Raw genomic sequence first — 13,299 nt, forward strand, 5'->3', positions numbered from 1 at the left:
ACCAAATTGTACATCTGAAATATGTATATTTACTGTATAGGAATTACACCACAATAAAGGTGTCAAAACAAAAAAGTTCCTTTTCCTTAGGTTAATAAAAAAATAAAGAAAAGAAAATATTGCTCCTAAGACTTTTTCCAGTACCTTCTGGTTGAGGTCCCATGAGGGGAGATGCTGAGACTTACACACTCCACCTCAAAATGCGGATAATAGCTTCTAACATGTAAGGCTGTTGTGAAGAAAAAAAGCTCATCTAAAGCATATAATTAGGATGCAATAAATATTACCCATTATTGTCCACTCAACCAGTCATCCACCACACGGAGGCAATTTGAATTACTAAACGCTAACTTCCTTTATGAATCTGTAGTGTTAGTAAAGTGGTTAAGAAGCAGGCCACGGTGTCCTGGTGACCCACCCAGATTCAGAAGCTGTCCACCACTCCCAGCTATGGGGCTTTGGGCAAGCTACTCAGCTGGGCCTCAGTTCCTACTCCTTTAAAATGAGATACGGCTACTTCACAGGACTGAGATAACGCACGCCAAGAGCCGAGCCCGGCATCTGGCCGGAAGTTTCTCAATAAATGGCTTAGCGGTAACAACCAGTTAGCGGGTCAACAGTGACGAGGAAGAAACTGACAGAAGTTGGGGGAAAAAAAAGTGATAACCCCTGATTTGAACATGAAAGAGGTAGCAGGATCAAAGGAATATAATTCTTAGAAAAAATTTTTTAAAAGGGGAAATGGCACATCTGTCCCAGATGGAAAAAGGGCGAAATAGAGAAGCTTGAACAAAAGGGGCAGGAAACCACAAAGAAAGCGCAGCAGACTTCTCTCGAAGGAAATTAGGAGAATCCTCAAAGGAACAGCAGGCCAAATCCTCAAAGAGTGATGAGGATAAAGGGAATCTGACATCATTTCCACCAACGAGACGAGATCTAGCGACGCAGCAGTTCTGTCCTGTGAGGGGCTGCGGGTCTCTCTGCTGGTCTCTGGGCACAAGTTCAAGGTTAACAGGAGGACAGAACAAGCAGCCTGCTGGGGGCGGGGGTGCCCTGTGTGCGCTGCAGCACATTCAGACATAAAAGACCAGAAGCTTCTAACCTGAAGGTATCTGTGTTTTCTAGAGAGGTCTATGGCTTCTCAAAGGGACACACAATCCAAAACAATGTTAAAAACAGCAGGGGTGAGTAGCCAAGCAGATCATTAACCCATGATGAATTCTGGGATCTTTCTCTGAACCCCTTCCGGACTGTGGGTATTTCCCCAATGAGAAACCCCCGTTCCCTGATTTTAACTAGTTTTGTTTTTATTCTCTCTGGACGTCTGTAACATCAAATTCAGCCGAGCTTCAAAAACACCCTTTGCCTGAAGTTCTTGCTGTAGATAACCTCAATATGGAAACCACATATATATGTTACTTCAACATTTATATAAAACATTAGTTGACAATTTCCTCCAGTTTCGAAACTCTGTTCTATCAGAAAGCAGCCTACTGGGAAGAGCAGGGGTTTTGTGATCAAGACAGACTTGGGTTCAGGTCTTATTAAACACGCATACGAGCTAGTGTCAGCCTTGGATCACGTGGTATGTAAACAGAGATGACAAGGATACCCCCGCAGAGATTAGTGGAGGTAACATTTGCAAAGATGTTGATTCCTTTTTCTGGAAGATTTGCTTGAAACATTTTAAACTTCCATTTACAAGCTGATTTGTACACTCTTTCCCACAACACAGCTCTCACTGAGACAAAGCTACAATCATCTAAAAATCCCCACAGGTTTTAAGACTTGAGGAAATCTAAAACGAAGAGTCATTGGAAAAGCAAACTTGAGGTCTAGAGAAGCTGACCGGCTCACCGAGGGCTACAGCAGAGCTGGGACAAGAAAGAATTCCAACTCCCATCTGACAACACAATGTTTTTTTTTTGTTGCCTTGTTTATATTTTTTAAGACTTTGTTTTTTTAAGAGCAGTTTTAGGTTTACAGCACAACTGAGAGGAAGGTAGAGATTTCCCATATCCCTCCTGCACCCACACACGCACAGCCGCCTCTGTTATCCGCCTCTGTTATAACCAGAATGGTACATTTTTACCTGTGATCAGCCCTAAGGTCATCCTTTGCATTAGGATTCACTCTGGGTGTTTTTTTCTTTCCTGTTTTGCATGTGGATGTCCAGCTGATCCAGCACCATTTGTTAAAGAGACAATCTTTGCTCCATCGTGCTGCCTTCGATCCCCTGTCAAGATCAGCTGACTGCACTTATGGGGTCTATTTCAGGGTTGCCTTACCTACTTAATTCTATTGATATGGCTGTCTTTTAAGGTATTTACTTACAGCAAGAATCAACAAGCGTCTGAAATCCAGGTTACCTTATCATCACCGTGATGTAACACTTGTATATGATAAAATTTCTTAACCAAAAAAATCTGTTGTTACACGCTGATAGAAGGCTGATGTGAAGCAACCACTGTTCCCCAATTGTTATTTTATAGTCAAACACACTCAAAAGGAGATAAACTAGTTAACCAGCAGTTAAAAGTCATAAAATGTAAACTGTTTTTTTTTAAAGGGGGGCTTAGAGAACAGAGTAATTTTCTCACCAAGGGTGACTGTGAATTTTAATTAAAATGAGAAGGAAAGTCAACATGAGGATTACACTCTTAACAGGATTTCACTTCCAATTACATGGAGTGCTCTCTCACGATCAAGGAAGTCCTTGCCAGGACAGCAGAATACTGACTAATAAGCAGGGGGTTTGGATTCTCAAGTGGGAGCTCACACTGCCTGCCCGAGTCTTCAGAAATAAAGGCTGGCGGGGAGTTGTACGCAGATGAGGCTAGAGGGTAAATTAAATGTTCATCTTTCGGGGGGAAAGTAAATTAGAGAGTAAATGACTAGAAGCGTAAAGCTTAAAGAGAAGCCATCAAATCACGAGTATTGATTTTTTAAAAAACTGTTGCTGCCAATTGTACTTTCTCTTCGTGAAACCTCTGTAAACAGAGGTACTCAATATAAAATAACTGGTACGTAAAGACTGTACTATATATAAAATAGATATACCACAAGTTTCTTCTGTGTAACACAGGGAACTATAATATCTTGTAGTAAACCATAATGAAAAAGAATATGAAAATGAACATATGTATGACTGAAACATGATGCTGTACACTGGAAACTGACATAACATTGTAAACTGACTATATGTCAATAAAAAGATGATCTCCAATTAAAAAAAAATGACTACCTATTCTATGAAATAAAGCTCATTTTTGTGGCAAGACAAGAACAATTTAAACAAATTCTTCTCTGCCCTTTGACCTCCTCACCCCTCGCCACTGTGCATCGTATACCTGCATCATGCATGGACCAAACCTCCCCATCGGCAGGAACACCAGCTCCACCATAAAGGGCAACAATCTCCTAGCATCAACAAGACAACTCTTTAAAAGGTAACATTCCTTCTTGATCTTTTAAGGAGTCACATGACACACCAGGATGACACTTAGACCTGGATTACGTAAACTGTCAATAATACGCCACTCTGTCTCAAAAATACAGCCCCCTGTCTCAAAAAAACTGATGTAACTGCCTTGATTTCCACATGGGCAGAACAGTTCTCAGAGCTGTCTGCAATGCTCGTCCTGGGTGATGATCCCCAAATTTGGCTCGAACAAAATTTTCCATTTCTTTCTTAGATCAACTGAATTTTTGTTGACAATTATCATATGGAAAACTTAATTAGCTCCGCCGTGCACTAAATTTAAGAAGACCTCGGTTATACACTCATAGAGTTCTTTATTTGGTGGCTCTCAAAGGCACCAGGGAACATATTGTATTTTCTTAAGTATGGGATACATTGTTTCACATTTGGTATTTCTTAAGCCACAATGTAGCTCTAATAGATAGAAGCACAAAAAGCTGTTATTAAATATCATAACTGGTAGCATCGAAGAATTAAGAAAATACAGTGATGCTAAAAGAAGTGAGAATAGGAATTTTGCTGGATACAGGAGAGAGCTCTCTAGGGTGATGATAATGTTCTCTATCTTAAGAGGGGTTTAGCTGACAAATAACCCAGAACATACATAAGATCTGTACATTTCATTATATGTAAATTTTATCTCAAAAGATAAAGATGTAAATACTGGACTTTGGTTAATGTCACAGATGCTGATGTATTCAGAGGGAAGTGTACTGATATCTACAAAGGCATCAGATTAACAGCCCATCAAAGTGGTTTTCAGTTGAAACTGGGAACACTTAAACAATCTGCAGCCGCAGGAAGAAGTATCACTTAAACTTAAGGAGAGGTTCCAGAAAACATAGCTGCCACTGACCACCTCCCCTCCCCATCCCAGGGATTCCTGACTGAGAAGAAGTCTGACCCTCAGCACCAACAAGTGCAAATTCAGCTGTCTATCAGCATCATAAAGCCCAACAGGCTTTCCCCTAGGAGCCCTAGTCCTCCTACACCCCTCATTTTGTTAAATTTAGTATGTAAGCCTTTTATTTCTGGTTTTCAGCAAGTTACTCATCACTGAATACTCCCACATGCATGTATAAATATGCCTTGTCTCTTCTCCTGTTCATCTGTCTAATGTCAGTTTGCAGGCCCCCTATCACGGGGCCCCAGATGGAAAAGTTTTCCTCCGAATACAAACAATAAAATGGCTCTATGGATGGAGAGGGATGAACAGATCCATATGTAATCAGCAAGTAGAGTGAAATATTAACGCTAGAATCGAGGTGGTAGATATATGGGTCTTGATGCCCAAATTCCTTCAACTTTGCTTTACGCTTGAAAATATTCATAACGCAATGTTCAGAAAACTTAATTTAAAAAAAAAAAAAAAGGAAAGAAAAGAAAAGAAAACAAACATGGTACTTGATGACTGCTCCTCTGTGCCCAGGAAGATATAGCCAGCTGCTAGGAGACTTGTAAATCTAAGCTTATTCATTGATGCAAACATCTGTCGAAAACAACAATAACCGTCTAATTACAAGTGCTAGTGCCCATAATGGGCACTTCTGGTGACAAACATAAATCAGTGCTCACTAACCCTTGGTTCTGCCAAACATCAGTTATTCCCTCCCCAAGTGTTTCCTGCTACCAGACATTTCAAAAAGTCCTCAACAAAAATGGTCATCCAAGCTCCAGAACCACCCAGTCAAAGAGGAGAGGTATGTGACCTGCAGCCGGCCCCCTGCTTACTGTATGCAGGATCACCATCACTGTGACCCTGCAGGCAGGCCACACAAATTCTGTTCCTCCCTCGCTCGTAAGCAGAAGGAGCTCACTTACTGTGCTCATTTCATGGCGCTGCAGTGACTAGATTCTTGTGGTGACTTGACTCTATTAACTGATGCTGGATAATAAAGAATTTGGTTGGTCTTTGTTCTTGGTTCCTGGGAGGGAGCCTCTAAGTACATGGAATGTCCTTGCTAGTCATGGTGGGCTCCTAGGTAGCTCCAGGATGGGGACTGGCCAAGCTGAAGGACCAAAAATGGTGATCAGGGGTTTGGGCCTTGGAATCATGTGATGTGAGCCTCACTTCCTGGGAGGGGAGTGGGGAGACACTGAGTCCAATCATGTAGACAATGATTCAATCAATCGTGCCTGCATGATGAAACCCAGTAAAAACTGGATTGTAAAGCTCGGATGAGCTCCCGGGTTGGTGACATACACTGATGTGCGTGGAGGGGAGGGGTCTGGAGGTACGGAAGCTGTGTCTTTAGGAACCCCCCAGACCTCACCCTATGTGTCTCTTCTTTTGGTTGGCTCTGATTTGTCATTTTAGCAAAGTATCGAATCTGAGTGGGCCATGGCGACCCCCAAACGTGTAGCTGTTTGGTCAGAAGTACAGGAGGCCTGGCAACCCTGAGCTTGTGGCCAGTGTCTGCATGCAGGCCCACGTGGAGGAGTGGGGCCTGGGAAGTCAGGGTCAGAACTGCTTCAAAATAGGTGTTTTAAAAAGACATTTGTAGGGGGTGAGGGGATAGGTCAAGTGGTAGAGAGCATGCTTAGCATGCATGAGGTCCTGGGTTCAACTCCCAGTACCTTCATTAAAAAAAAAAAATTAAAAGACATTTGTAGATCAGGTTCTAAATAACTGACTTTTTTGAAGACAGCCAATGGAATTGGAAAAAAAAAAAGGGGGGGGAAAGTGAACAGACTAGCCTAGAATTAAAATGAAGAGACGTAAGGAATGCAAGGAGTGAGAGCTTGACAGGATCGTGGGTTTTTTTTAAAGTTAATAAAACATGTTGAGGACTATTATGGACATTTGAATATGGATTCTACAGGAGATGACATTACTGAGCCACTGTCAAGCTTCTCAAGTGTGATAATGGCCTGGTTATGTGGGAACGCCCTTGCTCTCAGGGGACACCGGCTGCGTGTCTAGGGGTAAAGGGTCAGGATGTCTGCAAACAACCTGCAAATGGTCAAAAAAAAAAAGTGCTGTGTGTACAGAGAATGGACACATTTAAGTGAAGGGTACAAGAGCATTTAAAGTATCACTCCTTATACATATGTTTATGCATGACTGGGACATTGTGCTGTATACCAGAAATTGACACACTGTGACTGTACTTCAATTAAAAGAAAAAAAGTACCATTTTTTTCAACTCTTCAGTAAAATCCAGCTTTTGAATTTTTTAAAATAAAAACTTGGGGAAATGCATCAGCAAAAGTTAAAAAAAAGGAAAAAATGAAGTAAAGAAAATGTGATAAAAATTTAAACATCACTGAAGCTGGGTGATGGGGGTCATATTGGGGGTCACCTACTATCCTACTTTTGTGGAGGTTTGAAGTTTCAAAATAAAATGTCTTTATAAAATGGTATTAGAAAACCATTTGAAAACACATGCAGTGTTCATTTGTATCTATAACTTCCTAATCTGTACTTAAGCCTGTTTCCTTGGTTCCTACTTAATTAAGAGATTCATTCTTTTGTTTGAATTTTTATCCAGTTCCTAAGTAAGTTCAGAACAGTGTGCCAGGCTCTCAGGGGACAATTAAAAAGCAATCAAGGTAAAGTCACAGTTGCTACCTTACTGTCTAGTTATTAAAAAAAGATACATATGACCCAAATAAGTAATGTACTACAATATATAAAGGGAAAGAGCCCAATGAAAGGACACTGGTGTGGGCTGGAACTTGCTGTATCTCTGCAAATCAAATTGGGCATATTTCCTCCCTGGAGGGAGGAAGAAGCTGAAGGCTGGAAAGTGGGCCAGGATCCACCAAAATGGGTCAGACTTCAGGTGCTGGGTGGGGCTTGGACAAGATGGGAAGAAACGTGAACTAAGGTGACAACTAGAAACGGGTAAAAGAGAGGGAAGAGTCAAAGCAGACTGAGATTTTAAGCCTTGGGCCCTGAAACACATTGTGTTGATGATGGAAAGAAGGATATTGGGAGATGCATCCTGTTTGTACAGGATAAAGGTTAATGTTCAGGCGTGTTGAGTGTAAACTGGCACATATTCCCTACTGCACACCTTATGCTCCAGCAACATCAAGTTACCTGTACACCGCCTGGTACCACGTCTCACCTGCTGCCCTCTGCACCTGGAACGCTCACCAGACCACCCTTGGCCACCTGGCACACTGATTCTTTAAGAAGCCACAGGGGACCGTGACAAGGATGAGGGTCTAGAACTAATCTGGTTGCGTGGCTGCCCACCTGAGCTAGGAATCCACTAGAGGCCAGTAAGTTTGAGCCAAGGCTGCTGCCTCCCGAGGGCCCGAGTCCCCTCCTCTCTCCACCAGGGCCCAGAGACGACTCCACAGGGATCCTTCAGACTCACATTTGCCCCCGGATCCACTGCCTACAATGCAGTTCCTCTGGTCGCTTTTCATTCCTACCCTCTGCTCTCATGTTGCATTTTCTTTCTCCTGACTCCAAACCCCACTATCTTCTGCCCCCTGCCCCCTCTCTTCCTCCATACTCTCTAGGACCCCCATTCCATGGTGTGCAAAGTCACCATGTTCTCAGCCTCCTAACTGAACACTTCCCCCATCTCCTCGGGGCAGCTTTCTCAGGTGAAGACACATCTCACCTCTCCCACACTGCACACCTGCACACGCATGCGCACAAAGAGTCAGGAAGAAAGCCAGAGGTATCCTTCTCACTCTCCTTAATGCTGATTCCAGACCCTCTTATTACAAAAGCCCCACCCCCTCATCCCCGCCCCTCTGAGGTCACATACAGCAGGAGCAGTGGTTCTGACACTTGGATATATTTTGCCTAGTAAGACCATTAAAAACAAACAAAAACCTCCACTCCTGTTTAAAAAAAGAAAGCACTTTCTATCCCAAAAAAACTGGGAAGGGTATTATCTTGGAATAAAGGACATTCGTCTAAGTGAAATAATTTAGCTTTATGAAGGGCTTACCGGAGGCCACGGCCCTCACTTCACCCCTGCTGTGCGTCGCCCAGCCCCTCCTGTCCTCATGTGAATGATACACCCCAAACCCCGGGCCCCTTGACTCCCTGAGGCCCTCAACTCAACCCTCAACCTCCTCCTACCTCTCTTCTCCAGCAGCCCGCTCCTGTGGCCACACCGAGGTGTGACCAACTCATCATGTGGCCACGCTGCCTACTCCTGCTCCGACGTTCCAGTATCCCCACGGTGACCGGTTCTATTATAACACGATCCCTAGTGCTCTGACCCACCTCCTTCCTATCAACCACCCACCCATATCCCATGCTCCAAGTGACAGTTTCTCTTGCCAATGTAGTCAGTTCTCTCACTCCAGTGTCCCCCATCTGCATCCACTTAAAAGAACTGCAACTGTTCGATCTTTTGGTGGATTGGATCTGGTTTCATTCCAACACTCTCATGGGGGACTCACTGTCCCCAGCAGTGGCCCCAGTGTTTCACACCTTGCTCTACCCCCCACTTTGGTCGTGCTTCCCACACTGACCCTGGCCTTGGCCAGGTGTCTGGCTTAGGAATGGGATATAGCAGAAACTTGGCCAACCCTTACATGTGGGAGCTCTCGCTCCCAATGCTCTTGGAACCCTGCCGCCATGTCAAAACCAGGGCTAAGCCACCGGAGAATTAAAGGACCTACCAAGGCACCCAGCCAACAGTCAGCCAGCCCCCAGCCACCCCAGCAGCTGACCACAGAGGCAGGAGCAAGCCTCAGGTGAGACGGCTCAGCCTGGCCCAGATCAGCAGAAACGACCAGCTGAGCCAAATCCAACTGCAGGGAAACCCGTTTTAAGTCATTAAGTGTCAGGGCGGTTTGTTGTTTAGGAGAACCTAATTTATACAACTCAGAGGCTAAACAACGCTGGCATACAATGTACAACAAAGCAGACTAGTGTCAGCTATTTCTCCTTCTCCCCTCCTCCTTCTTACTAAGCACAAAGTGTCTACTTCATAGACGGGAAAGTTCTCGAGTCCCAGGCTGCCCCCTCCCCACCCTGTCACCCTAGAGGAGCCGGATCTCCCCTGCTCCTGTCCAGACATCCAGCCCTGTACCCTCCTGGCCCCTCGGCTCTCACTGCCCTGACTCTGTCTCCCTCTCATCAGCATTTAATCTCTCCCACGTTAAAAACACCACCAGTAACAACAAAAACTTCTCTGTTGATTTCTTACTACTATTCAGTTACTACTCTTTTCACATTCTCGAGTTATTTGAAAGTAGGAGGCCTACAGTTGGTTTTTTGGAACTTTATAAAAATTTTTCCACCCCCACCCTGCCCTGCAACAGTCATGCCTCCACTGCTGGCCGGCTCCGCCCTCCCTCCCCGGCCCCGCGCACGCAGTCCCCGGCGCACGCAGTCCCCGGGGTGCACGCAGTCCTCCACTGCCTACCTCCCTGCGCTATGGCGAAACCCCAGGCACGGGTCTCTGTAAATCACCCTCAATCTCAACAGCATGATGTGCTGACCATGCCCTGTTTCTTGAAATGTCCCTCCCCCGCGTCTGTGTCACCACTCCATCCGGCCTCCTCTTGGCCGGCGGCTTGAGCGCTCTGTGGCACCTGGTCCTCTTCCTCCCACTCCTGTGATCGCGGCTTCCACCACCACCCAGGCCACCAGCCAGCTCCGCCTCCGGGCACAGCTCTCCACACTCCACATCCACGTGGCCAGCGGCCTGGGGACAGCTCCACTCAGATGAGCCACAGGCACCTCCAAGTCAGTGTCCTCAACCAAACTCCCTACCTTCCACTCCGAACCCGTTCCTCCACCTTCCTGCATCAGAAGACAACTTGAAATCAGCCGACTCCTCCTCCTCCTCTCTGAGCTCCTTTTCTTAAGCACGTAAATCACCGCTCACCGCGTCCTGGGGAGTCTGTCTCCTCAACTGAACACCATTTAGATTCACCCACTGCTCTAGGCTCATGACCACCTGACCACACCTGCACTGAGGTCACCATCCTCTCTCACGTAGATAACTGAATAGCCGCCTAACTCGTCTTCCAGTTTTAACTCTCCCTCCTGACCCCCCTTCCCTCTGCAGCCCACGTGATCTTTCATAAAGCGCAAATCTGACCCCTTCCTGTCCTGCTCTTCCTTTTATTCAAGCCCGACTCTCTTCGCACACGGTACTCAAGGCACATGATAATCAATGCTCACTGGGTAACACTGGGTGATGTGGGCAAATTCCTGAAATATCCAAGTAGGTGAACTCTTGGACAAAGAAACCAGAGATAAAGTTTCACAGGTTGACAATATGAAGTGTGTGAAAAGCTCAGTTTGACAACCAAACAGGAACACCAGATTTAAGTAAGTCATACATCTTAAGTCTTAAAACAAAAACTGCAAGCTTTACATCAAACTCTTAAATTACTGCTCCATTTCCCCCTCCCCCATACCAAAAAAAAATTGCTCTACTTTCCAACAGAATCAAATAAAAGTCTGAACATTCAACATTTACTTACGTGCAAAGAATTGACTGGTCCTCACGATCTACAAAACAAAACAAAACAAACAAAAAAAAGAAAGTGACCATTTGCCTGGTTTTTTAAAGTATTTGATATAATAATAAAGTTGCAGTAATATCCTATAGAGTATTAGTAACTCTGCTCCTCTCAGAGCAAGTTAACACTTCCCCAACCCTATTATATATTATGTAGTCCTAAATCTGGTCAAGTTCACTCACACACATGCCGGACTCTCCAGGGTAGGTAACAATCCAGGTTCAGTCGAGTTTACATGCCTCATCAACCTGGATTCTCAAACCCTGATGCTCATCAGATTCAACTGGGAAGTTTTATAAAAATGAACTTTCCAGAGCTCCACCTTCGCTAAATCATCTCAGCAGGTAGAGACTGAAAACCCCTGTTTAAATAGGTTCCCCAGGTGATTCTGATGCGGGGCCGGGAATGGAATGCACTGCCTTTCAAGTAAACCCACAACCAGCAAGGAATCATTATTAATTTGACCTTAACAGAGAAAAAAAAAAGTATCAAATGCTGAGTGGAGAAGATTGAAGGAGGATAAAATCTGTATGACGTTGAACCACTGTTGCAAGTCAGAATGTCAAATACACCAAAAATAATGAAAGGCTGTACAATGAAAAAAATCTAACATGATTTTAAAGTGATTAATGATTTAAGTATTCATATTTTGCCGAACTGTTCACGTGAAAAGGTGAAATGCAAACCCACGTGTAGCCCAAGGACAAAACCACCAATGCGGCTGGATGATTTCCAATCACTTACAAGCATCATCATCTCTATCTTACGGATGAGAAATGTTCTTCGAGGAACTCAGTCCTCCAGTCACACGGCTAGAGGGGCAAGGATGCCAGGTGAGAAGCCAGGCCGGTCCACCTCTAGCACCCGTGTTCTCCATACTCCCAGCCAACAATGTCATTTCCTCTAATGGAACTGAGGTCACGGGGCCCAGCCAGGTAGCATTTTTGTCGTTCCCTGTGCTGTGCTTTGCTTTTCCTCTGGTGGATGCCACCAGGTGCCCAGTGAAGATCTCACAGTAGTTCAGGCACAGATGATGTCCATCAGAGAGAGATAAAAAGTTCACTCACTGTGTCAGACCCTTTCCACAGACTATTACTAAAACATCCATTTGTATACTCTATGTATAAACTGAGTTATACAAAGAGCGTTTCACTGCCCAGCCCCTCGGGTCTAATGTAATTCCTAATAGCTCCTAACCACGGTTTTATTCTTTCTTCCGGCTGCCGCAGGCAACATGCCCAGCGCGGAGCTGACGCTGACCCCTTTGCTCACTTTCCCAGGAGCACACCACATCCTTTCTTTGCCACGTTCTCCCTGGAGCCACAACCACTTGGATCATCTCCACCTGTCCTTTCATGCTCAGCTCAGTGGTACCTCCTCTGGGAAGGTACCCAGACCTTCCTCCTCAGGCTCCTCACTGTTTCCTTCTTTAAATCACCTTTTGGAGTTAGACAAACGATGCTACCAACTGCCCGCCCTGCTTGAATGTGCTGCCTGAGATTGCAGACTGTCCGGCTTCTATATTCCCGGAACGGACAGTTAGCCTTAGGCCTACTCTACTGAGAGACCTCCAGCAGGCGGTGCCGGGCCAGGCGCTGGCCAGACAGTGGGAACTGGAATCTTCTGCCCCAGGTCCAGCCCTGCCACAAACCGACCATGCATCACAAATGAGGCATTGATTCCTTGCTGGTCACTGATTCCTCACCTATAAAAACCAGGATTTTACCAAGTTCTTGCTTATTCATTGTAAGTATGAACCCTCATACCCCTAAATTCTCCTGGTCTGAGCAACGTCTATAGAACTCCACCAAATCAAGATCTTAGGGCTTTTCTGAACTAGTTTATACATTAAAGGAATCAAAATATACACAAAAATTAACCAAAATTAAATTGCCTCCTAATTTATTCAGAACAGCTTTCTTCCTGAACCTGGACATGCTGTTACCATTGTCTGGAATTTGAGACCTTCACAACCACAATCTACTCTTCAAATCTGCTCCAGACGTCTCTCCCCCACGCTTCTCACCCCACTCCACCCCGACAAAAAATCAAAATAAAACAAAAAACTCTCTTCTAGCCACAGTCACCTGTTCTTGTCATGTCTGTCTGGTTTTCTACAGCTCTGGGCCTCAGTTTCACTATCAGCACAAATAAGGGGTGGGCTCGACAACCTCAAAGATTCTCTCCGAGTCTGCAATTGCACTGTTCCTCCCTTCTGCTTCATGGAATCCTCTTACTCCCTTCAAGGACCACCTTAAGTGCCACAATAGTTTACAATGATCTGTATACTCTAAAAACCTGTAAATGTAACCAGACACAGCTGTAAAGTGACATTTAAGGGAAACAATTTTACTTTCAAAAAT

General features: G+C 44.8%; 1 protein-coding gene across 6 annotated transcripts in view; it reads right to left on the reverse strand.

The window, feature by feature from the left end:
* Positions 1-13,299, reverse strand: part of MYH10 (myosin heavy chain 10) — a 118,776-nt gene that overhangs the window by 80,054 nt on the left and 25,423 nt on the right. For all 6 annotated transcript variants that reach the window (XM_064495243.1, XM_031467645.2, XM_064495244.1 and 3 more), the window contains exon 4: positions 10,898-10,925. In XM_064495243.1, coding sequence (XP_064351313.1) covers positions 10,898-10,925 — 28 coding nt within the window. The remainder of the gene's footprint in view (positions 1-10,897; positions 10,926-13,299) is intronic.

The sequence above is a fragment of the Camelus dromedarius genome, chromosome 16, assembly GCF_036321535.1.
Source record: "Camelus dromedarius isolate mCamDro1 chromosome 16, mCamDro1.pat, whole genome shotgun sequence".
NCBI classification, from domain to species: Eukaryota; Metazoa; Chordata; class Mammalia; order Artiodactyla; family Camelidae; genus Camelus; species Camelus dromedarius.